This window comes from Salvelinus sp. IW2-2015, linkage group LG3 (assembly GCF_002910315.2).
Source record: "Salvelinus sp. IW2-2015 linkage group LG3, ASM291031v2, whole genome shotgun sequence".
Lineage (NCBI taxonomy): Eukaryota > Metazoa > Chordata > Actinopteri > Salmoniformes > Salmonidae > Salvelinus > Salvelinus sp. IW2-2015.
The window spans coordinates 5,875,947-5,895,515 of record NC_036840.1 but is presented as its reverse complement, the minus strand read 5'-3'; the positions used below and the strand labels follow the sequence as shown (position 1 = coordinate 5,895,515).

General features: G+C 43.7%; 1 protein-coding gene and 1 pseudogene across 1 annotated transcript; both read left to right on the top strand.

The window, feature by feature from the left end:
• LOC111981058 (tetratricopeptide repeat protein 41-like) overlaps positions 1-8,723 on the top strand; it is a 10,147-nt pseudogene extending 1,424 nt beyond the window's left edge.
• A 3,456-nt stretch (positions 8,724-12,179) lies between these two features.
• LOC111949571 (gelsolin) lies at positions 12,180-19,522 on the top strand. The gene is made up of 16 exons (XM_023966858.3): positions 12,180-12,305; positions 13,662-13,855; positions 14,025-14,179; positions 14,556-14,717; positions 15,060-15,209; positions 15,375-15,464; positions 15,573-15,705; positions 15,876-16,180; positions 16,461-16,594; positions 16,836-16,926; positions 17,197-17,367; positions 17,687-17,861; positions 18,015-18,136; positions 18,370-18,447; positions 18,674-18,734; positions 18,873-19,522. Exons 2-16 carry the CDS (start codon positions 13,663-13,665, stop codon positions 19,040-19,042), a joined length of 2,190 nt encoding a protein of 729 aa, XP_023822626.1. The 5' UTR covers positions 12,180-12,305; position 13,662; the 3' UTR covers positions 19,043-19,522.
• Positions 19,523-19,569: the final 47 nt, after the last annotated feature.

Sequence of the window (19,569 nt, the reverse complement as noted above, 5' to 3'; positions counted from 1 at the left end):
GGGGGGCGGGATGGCGATACTTGGATTAGTATTACCTGTCTCCCTCCTACTAACATCCTACATCCGCCTCCGTAAGACAGTGAAACATTCAGCTTTCTTTTGAAAGTCCAGGATGACTAGACTTGTGACCAGCATCATTGTGACTTTTGTCATCGGTTTAATGCCATTCCAAGTTGTTATCATCCTAAACATGTCAGGACATTTGGCCAAAATGTGAAAACCTGAAAAACTTCTCTACCAAGTTGTCTTTTGTTGTATTACTGACCTATGCCAACAGTTGCCTGAATCCATTTCTCTATGCCTTCGCTTCCGGTAACTTCTGCCTGAAGAATGGCCAGTCAGAAGACGCGATGCAGCTTCAAATGGGTCCTGTCAACAGTCCACCAAACACGTAACACATCTGACACACTCAATTGTTCATTTATGTTATAGGTTAGGCCTACATCAAGCTAGATGTTTTCACATGTTAGGTTTTATTAGGTAAGAGTTAATCTTAATTTAGATGTTTATCTTACTTGTTATTAAATGTTCCCGCTAATTCTGTAGATATCCAGTCACTGAGCAGTTTTATGTGGGGAAATATGCACTGTTCCCTGCATGTCATGAATTTGCAGTGCATATTTACACCAATAATACCATGTACTTGCAAAACACTGTACCTAGATATCTAGTTGATGATTATTCCTGATATGCTTGTTTTTCATTATTTTGTTCAGACAGGCACAGCAGGTCACAGCTACAACGGCCTGAGATGGACCCACAGCAGGGAGGCCGGTCCACCGCCCCTCTTGTCACTGCTCCTCTCCAGCCCGTGCTGTGTTCCGTACTACCTGAGAACACAGGTGTTCCCCCACCTGGATGCCCTCTGCCAGGCCAGAGGCACCTGCTTCAGACCATTGGACACCCAGTGGGTTGACTGGGGGAGCCATCGTCCCTCTGACCTCCCTGACAATAATACCTCCCTCTCCTCCCAGCAGTTGAAGATCAGCCTAGACCTTATCACCCGCTCCTCCTTCATCTGCCTCCTGGGCCACCGATATGGCCCCTTTAGGCCGGAGCAGGACCCCACACCTCTCCCAGCTGCCGGTCCAGAACGAGAAGCCCTCTGGGGTGAAGAGGAACCTGCATGTTGCAGTGGAGGGAGGCTACCCCTGGGTCCTCACAGGGAGGACTCCCTGACAGAGCTGCAGATCACCCAGGCAGCCCTGATGGGTGACACCAGACACTGCTTCTTCTACTTCAGAGACTACTCTTTCCAGGGGGAAGAGGAGAATGAAGACAGGAACACAGATTAAGGTCAGAGGTCGTAGCTGAGCATGTTCTCCAAACAGACAGAGGAGGAGAGACACCGAGCCAGGGAGGTGAAGAACAGGGTAGTGGACAGCCTGCAACCTGTAAGGTTCTTCAGAACGCTGCAGGATCTGGGGGACCTAGTGAAGATGGACTGGAGGGGCCTCATGGAACAGCTCTATGGGTCCCTGGACCAGCAGCCAACCTGTTCAGGTAAGTGAACCAGTGCAGCTCAGTTCTGTTAGTTGATCTAGTTCTGTTTACATCTACTTTGTTGAATTCAATTTAGTTCAACCAGCTTTGAAAAGACAGCGAAGATGACTAACGTAGCTCAGTCCGGTTCATATTTATTGTGTTTTTCAGTGGTCTGCCGTATCTTCCAAGCCCTAAAGCAGTGCTTTCTCCCCTGCTCTTTAGGCCTCCTGGACTCCCTTGATAGATGTTGTCACGAAAGTGCTGTCCAGGCTCTGTGTCGCTGGTTTGCCCCCTCCACCCAGACCACTGCTGTCATGGAGGAACTCAACACATTTACTGCCTCCCTCACTCATTCTGACACGTCTCAGAGTCTAGCAACTTCAAGGAATTCAACCAAGTTAACAGGGTAAGAACTTTGGTGACCACACTAAGCTGGATTCAGTGATGAATTACTGTGAGATGCAGATAGATGGAGTTATGCATTCATAGTGTTCAGATATTTTTTAGCAATGAAAAACATATTTTGACTGTACTTCCTTTTTCCTTCAGTGACCATGACAAACGTGATTCCGGGGGGTCTATTTTTCTGCTCTGTGGTGAGAGGGGTTGTGGGAAGTGGTCCCCACTGGCCGCCTGGTGTCTTCAGGAGTTCCGGAAGAAGAATCCTAGAATCCTGGCCATCCCTCACTTCTGTGGAATCAGCAGCTCCAGTGTGGATATCAGATCTGTACTGAGAGACATCACCACTGTGCTACGCCTGGCCCATTATGGTAAACACTCCAGAGTGTTATTGCCTATGTCTGTGAAGGTTAGAAATGACTACAATGACATCAACATATGACACTTCTGTCAATTCCAAATGTAACCTGTTATTGCACTGTTGTATACTTACATTCCCAATTTGACATTTATTCAGAAATTTGTTTACACCAAATTACTTTTCCTGTGAATATAACCTTTACTGCTAGATAAGATGTATTTCTTTACTGACTTAAAAAAATATATATGTATTTACTTTGTGTGAAACCCAACACTGACCTTGTTCTTAAGAAAGAAACAAGGTCAACATTATCATACCACTCGTCTGGTCTAGACTGGTGAGACAGACCGATGGTTCCCTCTCATCTCACTCTTCTAAGTAACTAGTGTGGTATTTAAAAAAAAAAAATGTATATATACATTTGATTTATTCAGGGGAACCTAATTGAAACCAGGGTCTCATTCTCAATGGTGCCCTGAGAACAAACAATAAACAAATCAACATGATAATACAAGAAAACAGCAAAAAATAAACTACAAGATATACCAACCATGTCATACATGCAGATACATTGTGGTTCAGTGACACACATGGCCATGGCATAAACAGACGGCCATAGACAAAGAGGCTAATAGTGTTTTTAGTATTTCTTTTTTGTGCAGCCCAGGAGGAAAACTTTTTGAATGAAAATTCCACCAAAAAACTACATTTTGGTATTTGTTTCATTAGTGCACGCATCATACGTGAAAAGTTCTATATCTTGAAAACTTGATTGCTGATGTGCAAAACATTTTGGGACTGTATCAACAGTGGGCTAATGAAACCAATACCAAAATATTGTTTTTGAGTGGTATTTCCCTTTAAGTCGTTGTTAAGGCTCCACATTTACTGTTATTGTGTCTCTGTACTAGACCCCCAGGCTGAGTGGAGTGAGGGGTTGTTATTGTGTCTCTGTACTAGGGCCCCAGGCCTGAGGTTTGGAGTTGGAGGGCGGTTGCCTAGCACCATGTAAAGCCCAGTCATGTTTTGGTTCAGGCCTTCTCTTCTGGGACCCTGTGTTCTGGTTCTGGACGGACTGGACAGACTGACCGGGACCCTCGGGCTCTCAATGCAGGAGGTAATGCTTACTTTGCCCAGACCACTACCAGTTGGGGTTCTTGTACAGTGTATTTTACATTGATATCATTCAAATAAATCAAGATGAAAAACAAAGCATATTATTTGATATAGTGAACATGAATTCCTAACGTTTGTTCATTCATTGTCAGGTGAAGGACCTATGCTGGCTCCCTGACCCTCTGCCTCCCCAGTGTAAGATCCTCATCCCAGCGACCTCCACAGACGTAACCTACCAGAGGCTGAACCTCAGCCCAGACATTCAACCCTCCCCTGGCCCGGCTTGTCAGACCCCTGGGTCCGCCGCAGCGTCCTGCTCCAACACCCTGCCCTGCCAGGAGCCGCACAGCACCCTGCTGCAATTCATCTTGGAACCAATACCAGGCAGGGAATGGACCGCCTGCAGCTGTTGCTGGCGGTGGTGGCTAGCGAGCTGCAGAAGTGCAGCATCCTGAGGGGAAAGGAGGAGGAGGAGGAGTTGATAGAGGAGTATGTGGAAGTGGATTCTATGGCAGAGCTGTGGGCCAGGGTGATTCAGCACTGGATCAAATGACTATGGTGGGGTCAGTGAGGGTACGGCCAGTCCAGCCAGCACTGGTATCAACTGGGACTATTGGCCTGGGTGGTCATGTGAGGGTACGGTCAGTCCAGCCAGCGCTGAATCAATGACTATGGCGGGGTCAGTGAGGGTACGGTCAGTCCAGCCAGCGCTGGATCAATGACTATGGCGGGGTCAGTGAGGGTACGGCCAGTCCAGCCAGCACTGGATCAATGACTATGGCGGGGTCAGTGAGGGTACAGCCAGTCCAGCCAGCACTGGAACAGGAGGACCTACCTCTCAGGTGTCCAACATAGGTGGGATCATCTTTACCCTCTCTAGTTATGCAGTTGTGATTTTTTTTTAAAGTGCCATACAGCGAGAATAACCACTGTAATATTTTCTCAATAAAGGTGACGAATTAACATTGTTAGTTATGGCATTCTATGATTAATTGTTGTATCTAACCTTTACTGCCTCCTTCTCTCCAGATCTGAGGCCGGGTATGGGACACTCTGCCTCGTTCACCTCTCCCATGCTGGGCTGACTGAGGAGCAGGTCCTAGTCCTGCTGGAGGTTCTTGGTTACCCTGGGTACTTACAGGTTCTACCTCTGGAGTGGGCCTGGTCCCGCACTGCTGCTGGGCCCTGGGTTCAGGAGAGACCCAATGGAACACTGAGCCTCACCCACCAATCACTGGGCCAAGCCATGGACCTCCTCCTGCTGAGTGAGTGAGGGGCAGACAGGAGCGGAAGTTACCAGCCTATAAATAGAAAGCATAGAATGGACATTCTACAATGGCCTTCGTTTGTTGGTCTTTCCAACATGGTGGTGCTTTTTACTTGATTGATCATCTTTGTCTAACAATGAAAGTGGAGTATCTGCATGTAAGTGGAACTCTTGGACTCTGCACTAAGGAGTCCAACTGACCAATCATTTCATTTCCACTTCTCCTTAGTCTTCTATTTTTTGATCTGTGGGGGTCCGTCCCGGTAAAGGTTCAAGGTGGCTTGAGGAGGACCAGACAGGGCTACCATCTCAGCCAGTTCTTCCAGAGGCAGGGCAGGGAGCTCTGTAGCTGGCCTAAGATCCTGGAGGAGCTCCACTGGCACCTGGAGCAGAGTGAGGCCTGGGGGGAGCTACACACCTTCTTCATAGAGCCACAGTAAGAGCATGGACATACACTTCACACATAAGGATGCTAGGGGCACACAGTTACTGTTGGGGAAAATAGTTTAGCCGCAGATTAACTGTCATCATATATTTACCCTAACACTTAAACTGGGTGAGCCTTTTTATCGGATTACAAATTCGCATGTTTATCCATCATTTGTTTACATAACGGTATCCACTTACTATCTGACCCAAGGACTGTAGAGCACCTGTCTACAACTTGGAGACAGTCTCCTCAGCTGAGAATGGATGTTGTCAGGTACTGGACTCTCCTGATCCTCAGAGGTTATGACCCCTACACCTCGTACCAGAGCCTGCTGGGTAAGGGAAGCCACCCTCGTACTCTTGTCCAGTCAGGACGATCGGCATTCCCTCCTGCTACACATACAGGTAAAATCATCATGGTTGCACATTTCAACACGCATTCAGCATTGAATGTCACAAAACTGTAGAGATACCATCCGTAAATAATGTAGCTATTATTTCCATTCAATTCAGAGCAGAGAGAGGTACACAGCAACAGGGCCTTCATGACTGAGGCCAAAAGTGACGGCAACAGTAATTAGTCTTCACTGATAACAAATTGACTATTGACGATGTCTTAGTGATCTGTTACCAGTCATCATCAGTGATCCTATGTGACCAGTGATTATGACTGTTTTTGTTTTTTGTTCCCCACCCGTAGAAGATGGTTGTCAGTGGGATCCAGGTGTGAAAGGGAGAGTGGAGATGTTGGTCTCTGAGTTGCTGCTCTGTCTGAACAGGAAGGGGGAAGCAGAGCAGATCCCACTGCAGGCTGAGAACACCCTCACACAGGTTAGTTAGATCCACCACTCACTCTTAAAGGGACACTTTATTTTCTTTCACTGTTGATACCGGCTACATCATCATGATGATGCAAAATAAAACTTAACTTGCTGACATGTAGAATATTTCGGGACTATATCAACAGTGGACTAATTAAAAAAATACCATAGTTGGAGTGGATTTTCCCTTTAAATCCTAGCCAATATGCTAAGACTTTACTTTAACACTGTAATTGCTCTAGTAATACCATATCATGTTCTTAGTGTATAGACTTTCACTCAATTATGAAAGGCTTTCATACAGCCTGCTGAAATGATCGCTCTGCTTCCCAATTTCCTGTCAATTCAGGCTAGTGAGCAGGACAGAAACAGGGAGAGTGTGATGTTACTGCTGACAGTGCAGCAGACTTTGGCTGAGCTCTATGTGGAGACGGACCAGCACAGAAAGGCAGAGACATACTGTAGATCAGCTCTGAAGACCGCCCAGACTCTCACCACTACCTGCCTTGAGAAACATGAGAGAATCACTGTTGGAAAGGGTATCTGTCCAGAGAGTCGGGGCAATATGGGTCTCAGGTTTTTAAATAAGCAGCATGATTATGTATTTTTTTCATTCACAACGTCATGTTTCGTCCCTATCAGGTCAGTTGCTTTGTGTACTCTGCCAGCTGCTGTTTGCAGACGTCCGAACCATCGAGGCCTCTCAGATACTCAGTGACATCATCAATATGGGACACCACAAACTCCACCTGTGTGCTGACGCCACTGTATCACTGCTCTGTGGGATCCACAGGTGTGTATTAAATAGCATAACTAGGTATAGTCTCATGTGTGACGTTTCTATACTTCATAGGTTCAGCTACAGGTGTTTCTATGTCTTTTGCTGTTGTTAGACCTAAACCCATGTGAATATCTTTTGATACTGTATGTCTCAATTTAGGCAAGCTAAGATTAATGTCATGATTTAAAAAAAAAAAATGTGTATGTGACAGACTCAGCCTGCAAAACCCACATGGTTCTGAGAAGCACCTCCAGGTTGCCTTGAAAGACCAGGAGGCGCTGGTATGGTTGAGAGCACCCTCTAGTGGTGGAGGTGGAGGAGTGCCTGGCAGACGTCTTGGCCAACACCTGCGCAGGGTGAGACTACTTCTCTTCTAGTGTTCTTCTGGGTCTTCTTCTCCTCTTCTTCGTCATTAATTGTGTCCTCCATCGTCTCCTCAGTAGTTTCTTCTCTGTCATTGTTCTCCCTCTTCTCTCTATTCCTCCTCTCATCCCCTCCTCAGTAGTTTACTCAGTCAGTCACAGTATATGAATGTTACAGTGTGGTGAAGATGTGACGTGTTCAGGTTGAGGCAGAGGCTAGCAGTGGAGCTGTATCGACACACGGTGCACGTCAAAGACCAGGACATGAAGCTTTGTCCCCCACATCGCCACGTCTTCAGGCGAAGGGATGCAGCCTCGCACGCACCTTGGTCAAACTTGGTAATTATTTCATTTTTCAAACAGAAGCACCACAACTCTCAATCATTCTTACACTTTTTTTCTAGACTGTTAGCAACTACACAGAGTGTAATATGTTTAGATTGTGTGTGTTATGGCAGGCAGGCAGATATTTCATGGCTCCGGTAAGACAGAGAATAGAGAGGCTGTTGAACTGCTGCAGAGAGGTCTGGACCTGTACATCTGCTTCCTGGGGTCTGATCACACACTGACCAGAGACTTACAACAGTAAGCCTTCTTTAGCTCCTACACAATTTAAAATTCTAACATTTTCTTCTTGCATTTCCATAGGATCTAAGAGAAAGTTACAGGTCATTGGACCTAACGGAGTTGACCTTTGTCCTTTTAGGGTTTTAAACACAGAATCCAGGAGACCTCTGACCACTTGTGCCTTCAGGTTCAGACCCCTCTCCCACCTCTCCACTAGGAGACTAAGCAGTGGGACCAGACCCAATACAGCCGGACCCCTCCACTTCCACCTGGCCTGGTACAGGGGCACCACACACACCCCTCTGGACCCCTCTGTAAACAGATCCCTGTCAGCCCCATCCAACAAGTCCCGCAATACACAGCCAGAACTGAAACCAGAACTGGTGGAGTACCAGAACTACAACAACAGACAGAACCAACTGTCTTCTTCTCCCAGGCCCTGGTCTGCCTTCCAGACCCCACAGGGTTTGGGCCACAGAGTGACATCAGAAACCTGATCTCAGAACTCAAACCCAGTCCTGCTTCAGCACCGGGCTTTCGTTCCATAGACAGGACCCAAGTGCTGCATAGGGCAGGCTGGTGCCACCTACCAGGCAGGTACTTGCTGGAGGAACGGACAGTAACCGCTTTGAACAGAGAGATTGGATCCCCTTTGCACACACAGAGATGCACACTGCTGGTCAGACAGACAGGCCAGGGACAGAGAGGAGAACAGAGCTGGAGAGACAGAGTGTCTTATTCCGCCAGGAGGCACTAGAGAGAAGAGAAAGATCGAGAGAAGACTACTCTCATGGTGACCACTGAACTGTTTGTGTTTATTCTTTTACCACTTTTGATACCAATCAGCTGTTTTTCTTTTTTCCATATACATTTAAATATAATTGTTGCATGTTTACTTGGGGTGAAATGGCCCCTATTTTGTACAGAAACTAAATTATTTGACTTCATGTTGTCAAATGAATCGATCCTTTTTAGTTTTCTGTAGGGTTGCATCTAAATATTGTTTAAATGTTTTGTAAGATGGTTAAGCTCCTCATCCTGGTGCGCAACAACGTTGACCTTTTATCTCAGAAGGCAGTACTTATAGTATTTCTAGTCAAGTGGGTGACTATTTGTTTCAAGTGTATTAGTCTAAAAATAAATCTCTTTGCCAAAATTCGTCATCTCTCCCATGTCTTATTCGACTAGTAGTTGTTCTGAAATGTTTATTGCTTGCCTACATTTTACTCCCTCTGTTTAATATAACACACATACATTAATTATTAATTTCGGTTGCCTATCCTGACATGAAGTTTGTTCCATAGAAAGTATTTGACTGTAGTGACAAAATTAAGGAAATTAGAAGGGGGGGAGGATTTCGGCCAAAATCCCCCCCCCCCTTTCTATCTTGGGACTGCAAGGCCTGGCACACTTCATAATAATTTTGGTAGCTCATGTTGACCAGTAGTGTGTGCCACAGAAAGCCAAATTCGAGTATAAATAAACATTTATTTTAGAAGCATTTTGTAATGTTTAAGAAAATAAAGATAATATGCAAATACCAGCACAAAATAACACAAAAACATGTAAATACAATCTTTATAATCCACAACTGTGACGCTGATAATATACAGTATGTTTTTCATAGCAGTGTAGCCATATCACCTTATAGTCATAAGAAGGAGTGTGTGTGTATGTGGTACACGTTGGATTTTGGACAAGCCAAAGTGATGGAAAATAAATCAGTTCATTCTGTCTTTATTGTATATCATGATATCTGTGAGGCAAGACAATACCATATCTTATGATTAAAAAGACAAACCAAACCTGTATCATTTGAGGTTAAATACATTGAGAAATAAGGACAAGGGAGAATCAATGTAACTTTAGCAAATCAAATGTATTTTTAAGTTATCAATTTGTACAATATGTGCTGAAACCATAAATACATGTTATGGTAAATGTCGTATTTCATGATGGAATCTACCATATTCTAAAATGTAACATATACAGTATATTATATGCCATATGACAAGTAGAAAACTGCTACCTAACCTGTTCACTGCTAGAGTCAAAGCACAACAAACATATGTTTGTATTATAAACAGAGCAGCAGGTAGAAGTGTATTCCTAGTACAAAAGTAAATCAGTATCAAAGTGCTTTTTGAATAAGTGGCTATTGAATCAGCATTCACAAACAGCAAGGGACTTTGCAGTTATGATGCCTGCAGCTCAACTCATTCAACCAATTAGGCAACAGTACACAGCGAAGTCTTGGTGATTGTCCACTCAACCCTTAAAGAGAAGACAACTTCAAGAATGCCGCAATTGTAGGTCACAGAGAAAGAACAACAGTACAGCACTTTATCCAGGCCGGGAGGTATTAAGGAGCTGGTCATTTTCTGGCCTTGTAGACTAGAATTAGAATCCTGATCATAATGTGAGCTGCAATAGGGAGCCCGTCCAGGGAGCAAATCAGTGGAGGGGAATCTGAGAATGCAGGCAGTTTAGTAGGGTGTGAGTTGAAGTAGTCAAATCTGGAGCTGACAAGGCTCTGACTTAGCATCTTGGGGGCATCGCTGGGTGGTGTGGCGGAAGAAGCAGAACGTTCAGGTGAGGGCTGGAATGTCCCAGGATTATCTAATATCTGAGAACGGGCAGGCAATTCCCTCGGATGAAGAGCATCGCCATCTTGCTGATTATGTGCTGTCATCCAGGTGGAAATGTCACCTCCATATCTGATGGAGGAAAATAGATAAGTTCAGTGTACTGTGAATAAGTTTATGTATATGTACTGTACATGTATGTGTATATATTTTATTTTAATTTCTATTATTATCATTATTGTGTTTTGTGGGTGGGGGGTGGGGGGAGGTTGATGGGGATGGAGGTGTTGGGGGTGTCCTATTGAGGGTGAAGGGACCTATTGGGGAGGAGATTCTTCATGGAGGCACATTCAGTAATAGTTTTGTTTTTTATATTATTATACATTTATATATTTTTTTCTTATAATAGAGAAAAAAATAACAGTTAACTGATTATGGATATGCACTCATGTTGACTTATAAACTCAGCAAAAAAAGAAAACGTCCTCACTGTCAACTGCGTTTATTTTCAGCAAACTTAACATGTGTAAATATTTGTATGAACATAACAAGATTTAACAACTGAGACATAAACTGAACAAGTTCCACAGACATGTGACTAACAGAAATTGAATAAATTGTCCCTGAACAAAGGGGGGGTCAAAATCAAAAGTAACAGTCAGTATATGGTGTGGCCACCAGCTGCATTAAGTACTGCAGTGCATCTGCTCCTCATGAACTACACCAGATTAACCAATTCTTGCTGTGAGATGTTGCCACATTCTTCCACCAAGGCACCTGCAAATTCCTGGACATGTCTGAACAACTACTAGTCGAATAAGACATGGGAGAGATTACGAATTTTGGCAAAGAGATTTATTTATAGACTAATACACTTGAAACAAATAGCCAAACCGAAAACTGCAGATATGACTAGCGAAATCTCAACTAGCAAGCAAGTCAGAGCAATGAAGAATTTAGTGTGTGAGCGTTCACACGAAGGGTTGCAGATTGCTTGCAGGGGGGAGATTTTCGGCACAACACCTGCCTACGCAATGAAACGTTGACCTACAATTAATACTTTTTTTTACTGGAAGACTAGCCAACTATCTAGTACACACTTCGGATACGAGGTTGGTGTCTCTTTTTTTGATCAAAATTAAACATATCTTGTTATTGAACAAAATAGTAAGGTGGCAAATAACTGGCTACCGTATACCGATAATACGGGACCTATTGTTTTGCTAAACGGTTTATCAAAAAGTTGATTGTAGGCCTAGTAGTATTTCCACTGAAATGGCAAACATGCTAATTGCTAACCCGTTAGCAAACATTTTTACGACCCCAATAATCTCAAAACATTGATGGCTTGATCACAAGATAACACTGTTGAAGGTAATATATTTCTGAAACGCTGTTGAATAGCCGATAATACGGGTTGCTCCCCAATAGGATTTCAATTTAAAAAAATCCTTAATCCAAAAGTAAATCTTATCAGATTTTGGAACCAGTCCTATTGGACTCCAATAGGATACGATCTGATAGATCTTTCTTTTGGATTCTAATAGAATTGTTTTATTGGAATACTAGGATTTTTTTTTACTAGGGATATCGGTCTCAGTCACCAGATCTCAACCCAATTAAACACTTATGGGAGATTCTGGAGCGGCGCCTAATACAGCGTTTTCCTCCACCATCAACAAAACACCAAATTGTGGAAGAATGGTGTAGCATCCCTCCAATAGAGTTCCAGACACTTGTAGAATCTATAACAAGTGCATTGAAGCTATTGGGTCATCGGCTGCATTTACACCTAAAGCCCAAATCTGATCTTTATTTCACTAATTTTGACCAATCTGATCAGCTCTGAAAAATATATTTTGTGATTGGTTTTAAATACCGATTAGTGGGGAAAATATCAGAACTGGGCTGTCTAAACGCAGCCATGGTGGCCATACGATCTATTAAGACGATTTATGTTGACGTTTCCTTTATTTTGGCAGTTACCTGTACCTGGTGCAAAAGGGAGTCGCCCATACAGTCATTTTATCCAGGACAATCTACGGAAGCGCGGTGCCACTTTATCGCTGAGCAACCTCTTGATACCAGCCGCTAACGACAAGCATAATCGTTTATTTATTATTGCACACCAGGTAGGCTACTTTGTTTTTAATTAAGATTTGCGTTGACATTAAACGTGTACAACTTTAGAATCGCTTATGTTCTCCAATTCTCTTGATTGCCTTCCTCATTGAAAGTCAAAAACAACAATGATACGTCGTTGTGGATTTTTATTTTTGTTAAAACAAAATTAAGATGTTCTAATAGGATGTTGAATTAATGTGACAATTTAAATTGTATACAGTTCTCTAGAATAGAAAATATTTCTTAATTGAATTCCTTATCTTCTCAAATGTTAATTTATGGGATGTTGGGTAGTCATGAGTCACTCCCTCAAGTATTACCTTATCTCATGATTAATGACTCCCTTGCACAATAATCATGAGAGGTTTCTTGGGCAGTTTATACACTGCCAGATAAGCCTTAGTCATGATATAGGGCCAGTTTCCTGGACAAATATTAAGTTTAGTCCTGGACTAAGAAGGGTCTTCAATGGAGATTCTCCATTTTAAAGTGTTTTTCAGTCCAGGACTAGGCTTAATCTGTGTCCATTAGTTTTCTGAAAAGTGTAAAGGGAAAGTAGGTTAACCCACGAAGGCTATAACTAGTATCTGTTAATTAAACCAGGGCAAAATAATGTTTTATCAGCTGACACGAGAACATCATCCATGCAGAAGGTTGTTATATTGTAGGAGGGGGAAAAAATTGCCCGATGACTCATACTGAATTTAATTTGACTGCTCTATTGGTCATCAAGGAGAAGAAATGTTAGTGGGCGAGGCATTTGGCCAGAGTGAGGCGGATTGGTAGCCAGGCGGATTGGTAGCCAGGCAAGAAAAAAATGTTTGCCAGCTTAAACAATGGGCCAGTGTTTTGCATGGCAGGGTGCCCCGGTTGGGTGGAGATTTCACTTAAGGACCAATGGAATGGTCTAAAATGTTTAAACTCCGCCCACCCAGGGCACCGGGCCATGCAAAACGAACTCACTCACCCCTCTTTGTTTTTGGGAGGGGACTAGCCTAGTGTATCGTGTGGGGGAGGACAATGAAGAAAGCCCTTGGGCAATTTGAGACTAATGCTACTGATATGAGAGCACTCCCTCATCTCTTTCTCCGCTCAGACAAGTTATTTGCAAATAAAGGTTAAATAAATAATATAAACATTTGTGAGCGAGTGGTGAGATCAAAACCGGTATCAACATTAGAGAACATCTGGTTTAACTGCTGTGTCTCTCCACAGACCTTATTTGAACTATTAACTGACACATGATCCCTAACTCTATCAGTTCAGAGTGGAACGTTATCACAAAACAGGTCTGGATTCCAGGCTATCCTAGGGACGGGTATCAAAGTTTAATGGCAAGTTTTTCCTGCCCCATATCTTTATAGCATGACGCACCACCCTGAGTTTAAGAGGGCCGGGAAGAAGCCTGGCCTCCAGGTGTGGAGAGTTGAGAGTCTGGACCTGGTGGCCGTGCCAGAGAGTCTGCATGGCGGGTTCTACTCAGGGGACGCATACCTTGTTCTTAATACCATCAAGCAACGTTCTGGGCATCTACAGTATGACCTTCACTTCTGGCAAGGTAAAACTTGATCTGGTCGAATAGACTGTATTTCTTGAAATGCTGTACAGTGTTTGTACATTTCAGCCCACTGATATGTGCTTATGCACTTTTACAATTGAAATCCATTCCATTATTTGTGAAAATAATGTTTGAAATGTGACCAATCGTTATTTCTCTGGTCCTGCAGGAGATGACTGTACACAAGATGAGAGTGGAGCAGCAGCCATTTTTACCATCCAAATGGATGACTACCTGGGTGGCAAACCTATTCAGTACCGTGAGGTGCAGGGTTACGAGTCAAGAACATTTTCAGGCTACTTCAAAACTGGACTGAAGTACATGGTAATGTTTCAAAACGAGTTAAAAGAAACAAAGGAAGTCACACAGTCTGCGTATGCTCCCAACACTTCTTCAGTGTTCACAGCACCTTCTATGCAAAAAGGAACTGTGTACTGAGTAGAAGGTACTGTGGACCAAAACGTTGGTTTACCTGTTAAATTGTTGGGAGCACACTGTATGTATAGAGTATGCGATAATGTATTTATTTTTAAACAGTTTACTATTCCGTTAGTCAGCACCTCCACCATCATTTTGGGGTGTGCTACCTCATGCTTTTTACTGGAATGTTGAGACATTCAATAAGTTTGTTAAATGTATTTGCTTATCTCAAGAACTCCTCCACTTATCTTATTGATTATCTTCCCAATCTTTACCTTAGAAAGGGGGTGTGGCTTCAGGGTTCAAGCACGTGGTGTCCAATGAGGTTAAGCTGCAGCGTGTGCTCCAGGTCAGGGGTCGGCGTGTGGTTCGGGCCACAGAGGTAGCAGTTAGTTGGGACAGCTTCAACCAGGGAGACATTTTTATCCTCGACCTGGGCAACGTGAGTTCACTGAAATCTATAAGAGTTTCTACAGCAACCTATCTACAGTATGTACAAATCAAGGAAACATATACTGATTTAATTTAGTGAAATTATTTGCAGATTTTAGTGGAATTGTCTTTGTACAATGTAGGCTAAAACTGTATTGTCATTGTTCATGTTAGTAAGCTGTTATTGTAAGTAATCCACTTTGAAACCAATACTGTTTTAGTCATGAATAATGTAAAAGATAATTCGTATACGTTGCGGTATGCTTTAACATAGTCAACAGGCAGAGGAGTTAGAGCTACAGAAGTACACTTGGTCCACTGTACTGATAATCTTCACTCGTCTCTATTACAGGAGGTTTATCAATGGTGTGGTTCCAAGGCCAATAACTTTGAGAAGCTGAAGGCCACTCAGGTGTCAAAGGATATCCGTGACAATGAACGATGTGGGCGGGCTGAGTTGTACATATGTGACGAGGGGGCAGAATGTGAGAAGATGCTGGAGGTGAGTCTTTCAATGAGGAGAAAGGGATGGAAAAAATAGTTAATTCCTATACACTTCAAATCATGCAATTGTTTATATGCTCCCAATAGACATCTATAGTTAGTTACCTTTTAACACAATGGTGATCATTTGCTGTGAGATGCCTGACTCGTGGTCTCGTTCCAGATTCTTGGACCCAAACCCGAGTTGCCTGAGGCAAATGCAGATGACACAAATACAGACGCGTCCAACAGGAAGCTGGCAAAATTATACAAGGTCAGATCCATTTTCGAATTAAACAATCTAATCTTTAATATTATGTAATAAGCAGTTTTTGAGCATACCTTCAAATACTAATATTACATTGAAATGTTTTTCCAAAAGGTGTCTAATGCCAGTGGGGATATGGGCATGGATATGGTAGCATCGGAGAACCCGTTTTCACAGAATGCCCTGGAGTCAAGTGACTGCTTTATCTTGGACAATGGCCCCAATGGCATGATCTTTGTCTGGAAAGGTATTGGTTTCTTCTCAGCAGCTGGTCTCTATGACTTCTTTTGACTGTAAAACCCCAAGCTTTAATCTTCCCTTAGATTAGACACTACTTTTGAATACTGTTGCGCCTGGAAGTCACTTAGTTCTTCTGCCTTTGCAGTTTAATCATGAGTTTATTTGGAATGAAAACAGGTAAGGACGCTAACAAAGAGGAGAGAAGTGCGGTGATGAGTGCTGCCGAACAGTTTATCACAAAGATGGGCTACCCGAAACACACCCAGGTCCAGATCCTACCTGAGAATGGGGAGACCCCTCTGTTCAAGCAGTTCTTCAAAATCTGGCGTGACGCGGACCATACAGTGGGGTTGGGAACCGCCTACGTGTCCAACAAAATCGCCAAGATCAAGAAGGTTCCCTTCGATGCCTCCACTCTCCATCACTCGAACGCCATGGCGGCTCAGCATGGGATGGTGGACGAGGGGAATGGAGAGAAGCAGGTTTTTTGGCGGGGATTCTGGGGTTTTCTCAGTAAACACCATATAGTATGATGGTAGTTACCCTTAAATATTGTGTTTCAAGGTTTAGGGTAGTCATGTGTCCTCAGTAAAGGGATACATACAGCCCTTAAGGGTTACAACTGTGTGCCTACACACCCACCAAAAAGGTGTCACAATCTCACAAACAAGCTTTTGAGAAAAGAGCTGCAAGGGGTGTTACCTTTTTTCCATTCATGGACTACTACTAGCAAGAGCTGTATTTACCTGTTAACCTCTGTAGATCTGGCGTATTGAGGGAGCTGACAAGGTGCCTGTGGAGCCCTCCACTTATGGACGATTCTATGGGGGAGACAGCTACATCATCCTCTACAACTACCAGCATGGAGGGCGTAACGGACAGGTCATCTACATATGGTAAAGACAATGGAGATTATCCTTCTGGAAGCGACAGCAGGAAGCTTTATGTGTTATTACATAGTCTTACAGCAAAAACTGCTAGCGTCCTTCTATCGTTACAGTAGGCTTCATCATTTATGAGCCCCAGGGCTTTTGTTACATAATGTATTAGACACATCTAAACCAACTATATACTGTATGATATAACCTAAGCATAAATGTATGTTAATAGCACTTGAAAAGTACTCCTTTTTCACAGGCAAGGAGTGGATTCTAGCCAGGATGAAATTGGCGCCTCGGCCATCTTGGCTGCTCAGCTGGATGACGAGTTGGGAGGAGGGGCAGTACAGGTGACTGGATCGTTTTGATTTATCGCAGTCTGCCCCGGATAATACGGTCCAGGTCATTTTTAATCAAGATGCACTGGATTACAGAATTTAACAATATTAGTCAGTTGTTTTGTCTGCAGACGCTGGATCTATATGAATACGTTTCCATGGTCATGGATATCAACAGGGTCAGAGCATTGGTCTGTAAAATGAAATGGAAATGAGGGAAGGTTAGGTTTAAAGCCAGGTATGACTCAATCTGATTTTCTGTCTGTTTCTACCGTAATGAAGGTGCGGGTGATCCAGGGTAAGGAGCCCGCCCACCTCATGAGTCTTTTCGGGGGGCAGCCGATGGTAGTGCACCAGGGTGGTACCTCCAGAGAGGGTGGCCAGGCCCAGGCTGCAGACACACAGCTGTTCCAGGTGAGGTCCAACCCTGCTGGCTGCACACGTGCCATAGAGGTGAGTAACAGGAGATGGGAAAACCTCAATAAAGGATGTTTTGTACATCTATTTGGTTCTTTTTTGGGTCTATTCACTAGAATCCAAACGGACGCAAACAAGCCGAAACGGGGAAGGACTAATCTGAACATGTCCAATAAGAAAGGCATCACAAAATGTCTTTGCTACAGTGTACACTAATACACCACAGTAGATAGTGGAGTAGCCAGCCATTGTGATGTATGGTTGGTGACGCTGACTACAGTCCGTTTGCTACTGCAGAACTGTAATTAGTACTTCCAGTGTACATTATTTTAACTGCTTCCTCTCTCCACTCAAGGTTGATGTTGCTGCCTCAAATCTGAACTCCAACGATGTCTTTGTGCTGGTGACCCTGGCATCCTCCTTCATGTGGGTGGGAAAGGGGACAAGTGACAGTGAGAAGCATGGAGCTCAAAAGCTATGTGACCTTCTAGGGGTCTCAGCCTCAGAGCTGGCCGAGGGTGAAGAATCAGGTACGTTCCCTGTCAGCAGTCAAATTCACTAGGAAATGATGTTTAGCCAATAGCCACAGAGTGTTACTTATTATGAGGATACAAGACAAAGCTTTTCCAACCGCTCCATCTTCTTCCAGATCCACAATTGTATGTATGTGTTTGTGTGTCAAGATGACTTTTGGGATGCTCTGGGAGGTAAAGCGGACTACCGTACCTCAGCCAGACTGAAAAACAAAATGGACGTTCATCCACCACGCCTGTTTGCCTGCTCCAACAAAACTGGCCAGTTCGTTGTGAGTCTGCCCTGTTATAACTGTAGTATAGCACTTTCCAACTTCCTTTGCTGCATTCCTGTTTACATGTTTGACATGATTTGAATATCCATTTGGACAAATTCAGTTTCTTCTGCTAATGAAATAGCCTTTGATCCATATTTTATACATAAGTGTGGGAAAACATTTCCATGTCTGTCCTCCTGAATGTGCACCTGGCCCGTTGTCAAAATGCCATAATACTATTTATACAGATTGAAGAGGTGCCTGGGGAGATGACACAAGAAGACCTGGCCCCAGATGATGTCATGCTCTTGGACACCTGGGAACAGGTGACTAGTAGAGGGATTGTCAAGGTGCAACCAGGGCCACGTTCAGCAGCCGAACGTTGTGGAAATGCCATGAATAGAACAAACGCAATTCCTTATGTCAGAGGGGCATGTATGTTCTACATAGCATATTTCGATCTGAACGTTCCACCCTGCTGAACGTGCCTCAGGTTTTTTGCTAATAATGCACACCTATTGATTCGCTTAACACTTTCCATGTACCCTTCAGATCTTTGTTTGGATCGGAGGTGAAGCTCAAGAGGAGGAGAAGACAGAGGGTATAGCCTCAGGTAAGCAATGGTGGTTTTAAAACAAGATCACATAATTACCTGATAAAAGTGCCAACGGGAACTTAAATGTGCTGTTTCGTTAAATTAACTGTTCTTTCTTTCCTCACTGCTCCTGCCTATTTCCTGTTCTGTGGTCAGCCATTCGTTACATAGAGACAGACCCTACCAAGCGGGACGGCAGTACGCCCATAGTGAAGTTAAAGCAAGGTCATGAGCCTCCCACGTTCACTGGCTGGTTCTTGGGCTGGGATCATGAGTACTGGAGCAGTAATCCCATGGAACGGGCCATGGTTGGACTCCGTGTCTGAACCACTGCAGGGCGAGGTTTCCCCTAGTGGCAACTTCACCCAAAGCCTCTACTTGACTCATTTGTGCAACTAACTAGGTATCCCCTTTCCTTTCAACTGTTAGACTGCCCATGGATACCAATTTGTGATGGATAATATACTCTTCACACTAGTGCTGATTTAATCTTATGGTTTTCATGTAATCCACACTACACAGTTTAGTCATTTCCTTTTCTTACACACTAATACTGTTAGCCCATGTTTTTTTAGCAGTATATTACTACATTTGCAATAAATGGGCCAAGAGTTTTTCGCTTCTGTACCATGCCCTGTTGGGCAGAGTTCAGATATTCCAGTTTGAGAATCTTGTGCAGACTGGGTTTCCATAACGACATGTCATGCCTATCAAACATGCTGACAGTGGATGGAAAAGCTTCAACAAAGCACAACTGGAAGCAGTCAAATACATTCACATAACTAAATAAAATGTATGATGCCCGACACCAGTTGTCTGCTCTGTTAACTGTAGTAAATAGCTAAGAGGCTTT

Excerpts from the sequence above, each read along its gene's own strand:
- LOC111949571 (XM_023966858.3), top strand. The coding sequence starts at position 13,663 with ATGACGCACCACCCTGAGTTTAAGAGGGCCGGGAAGAAGCCTGGCCTC. Across the intron at positions 13,856-14,024 it reads TGACCTTCACTTCTGGCAAG|GAGATGACTGTACACAAGAT; the intron begins GTAAAACTTGAT and ends CTGGTCCTGCAG. Across the intron at positions 16,927-17,196 it reads TGGGAGGAGGGGCAGTACAG|GTGCGGGTGATCCAGGGTAA; the intron begins GTGACTGGATCG and ends ACCGTAATGAAG.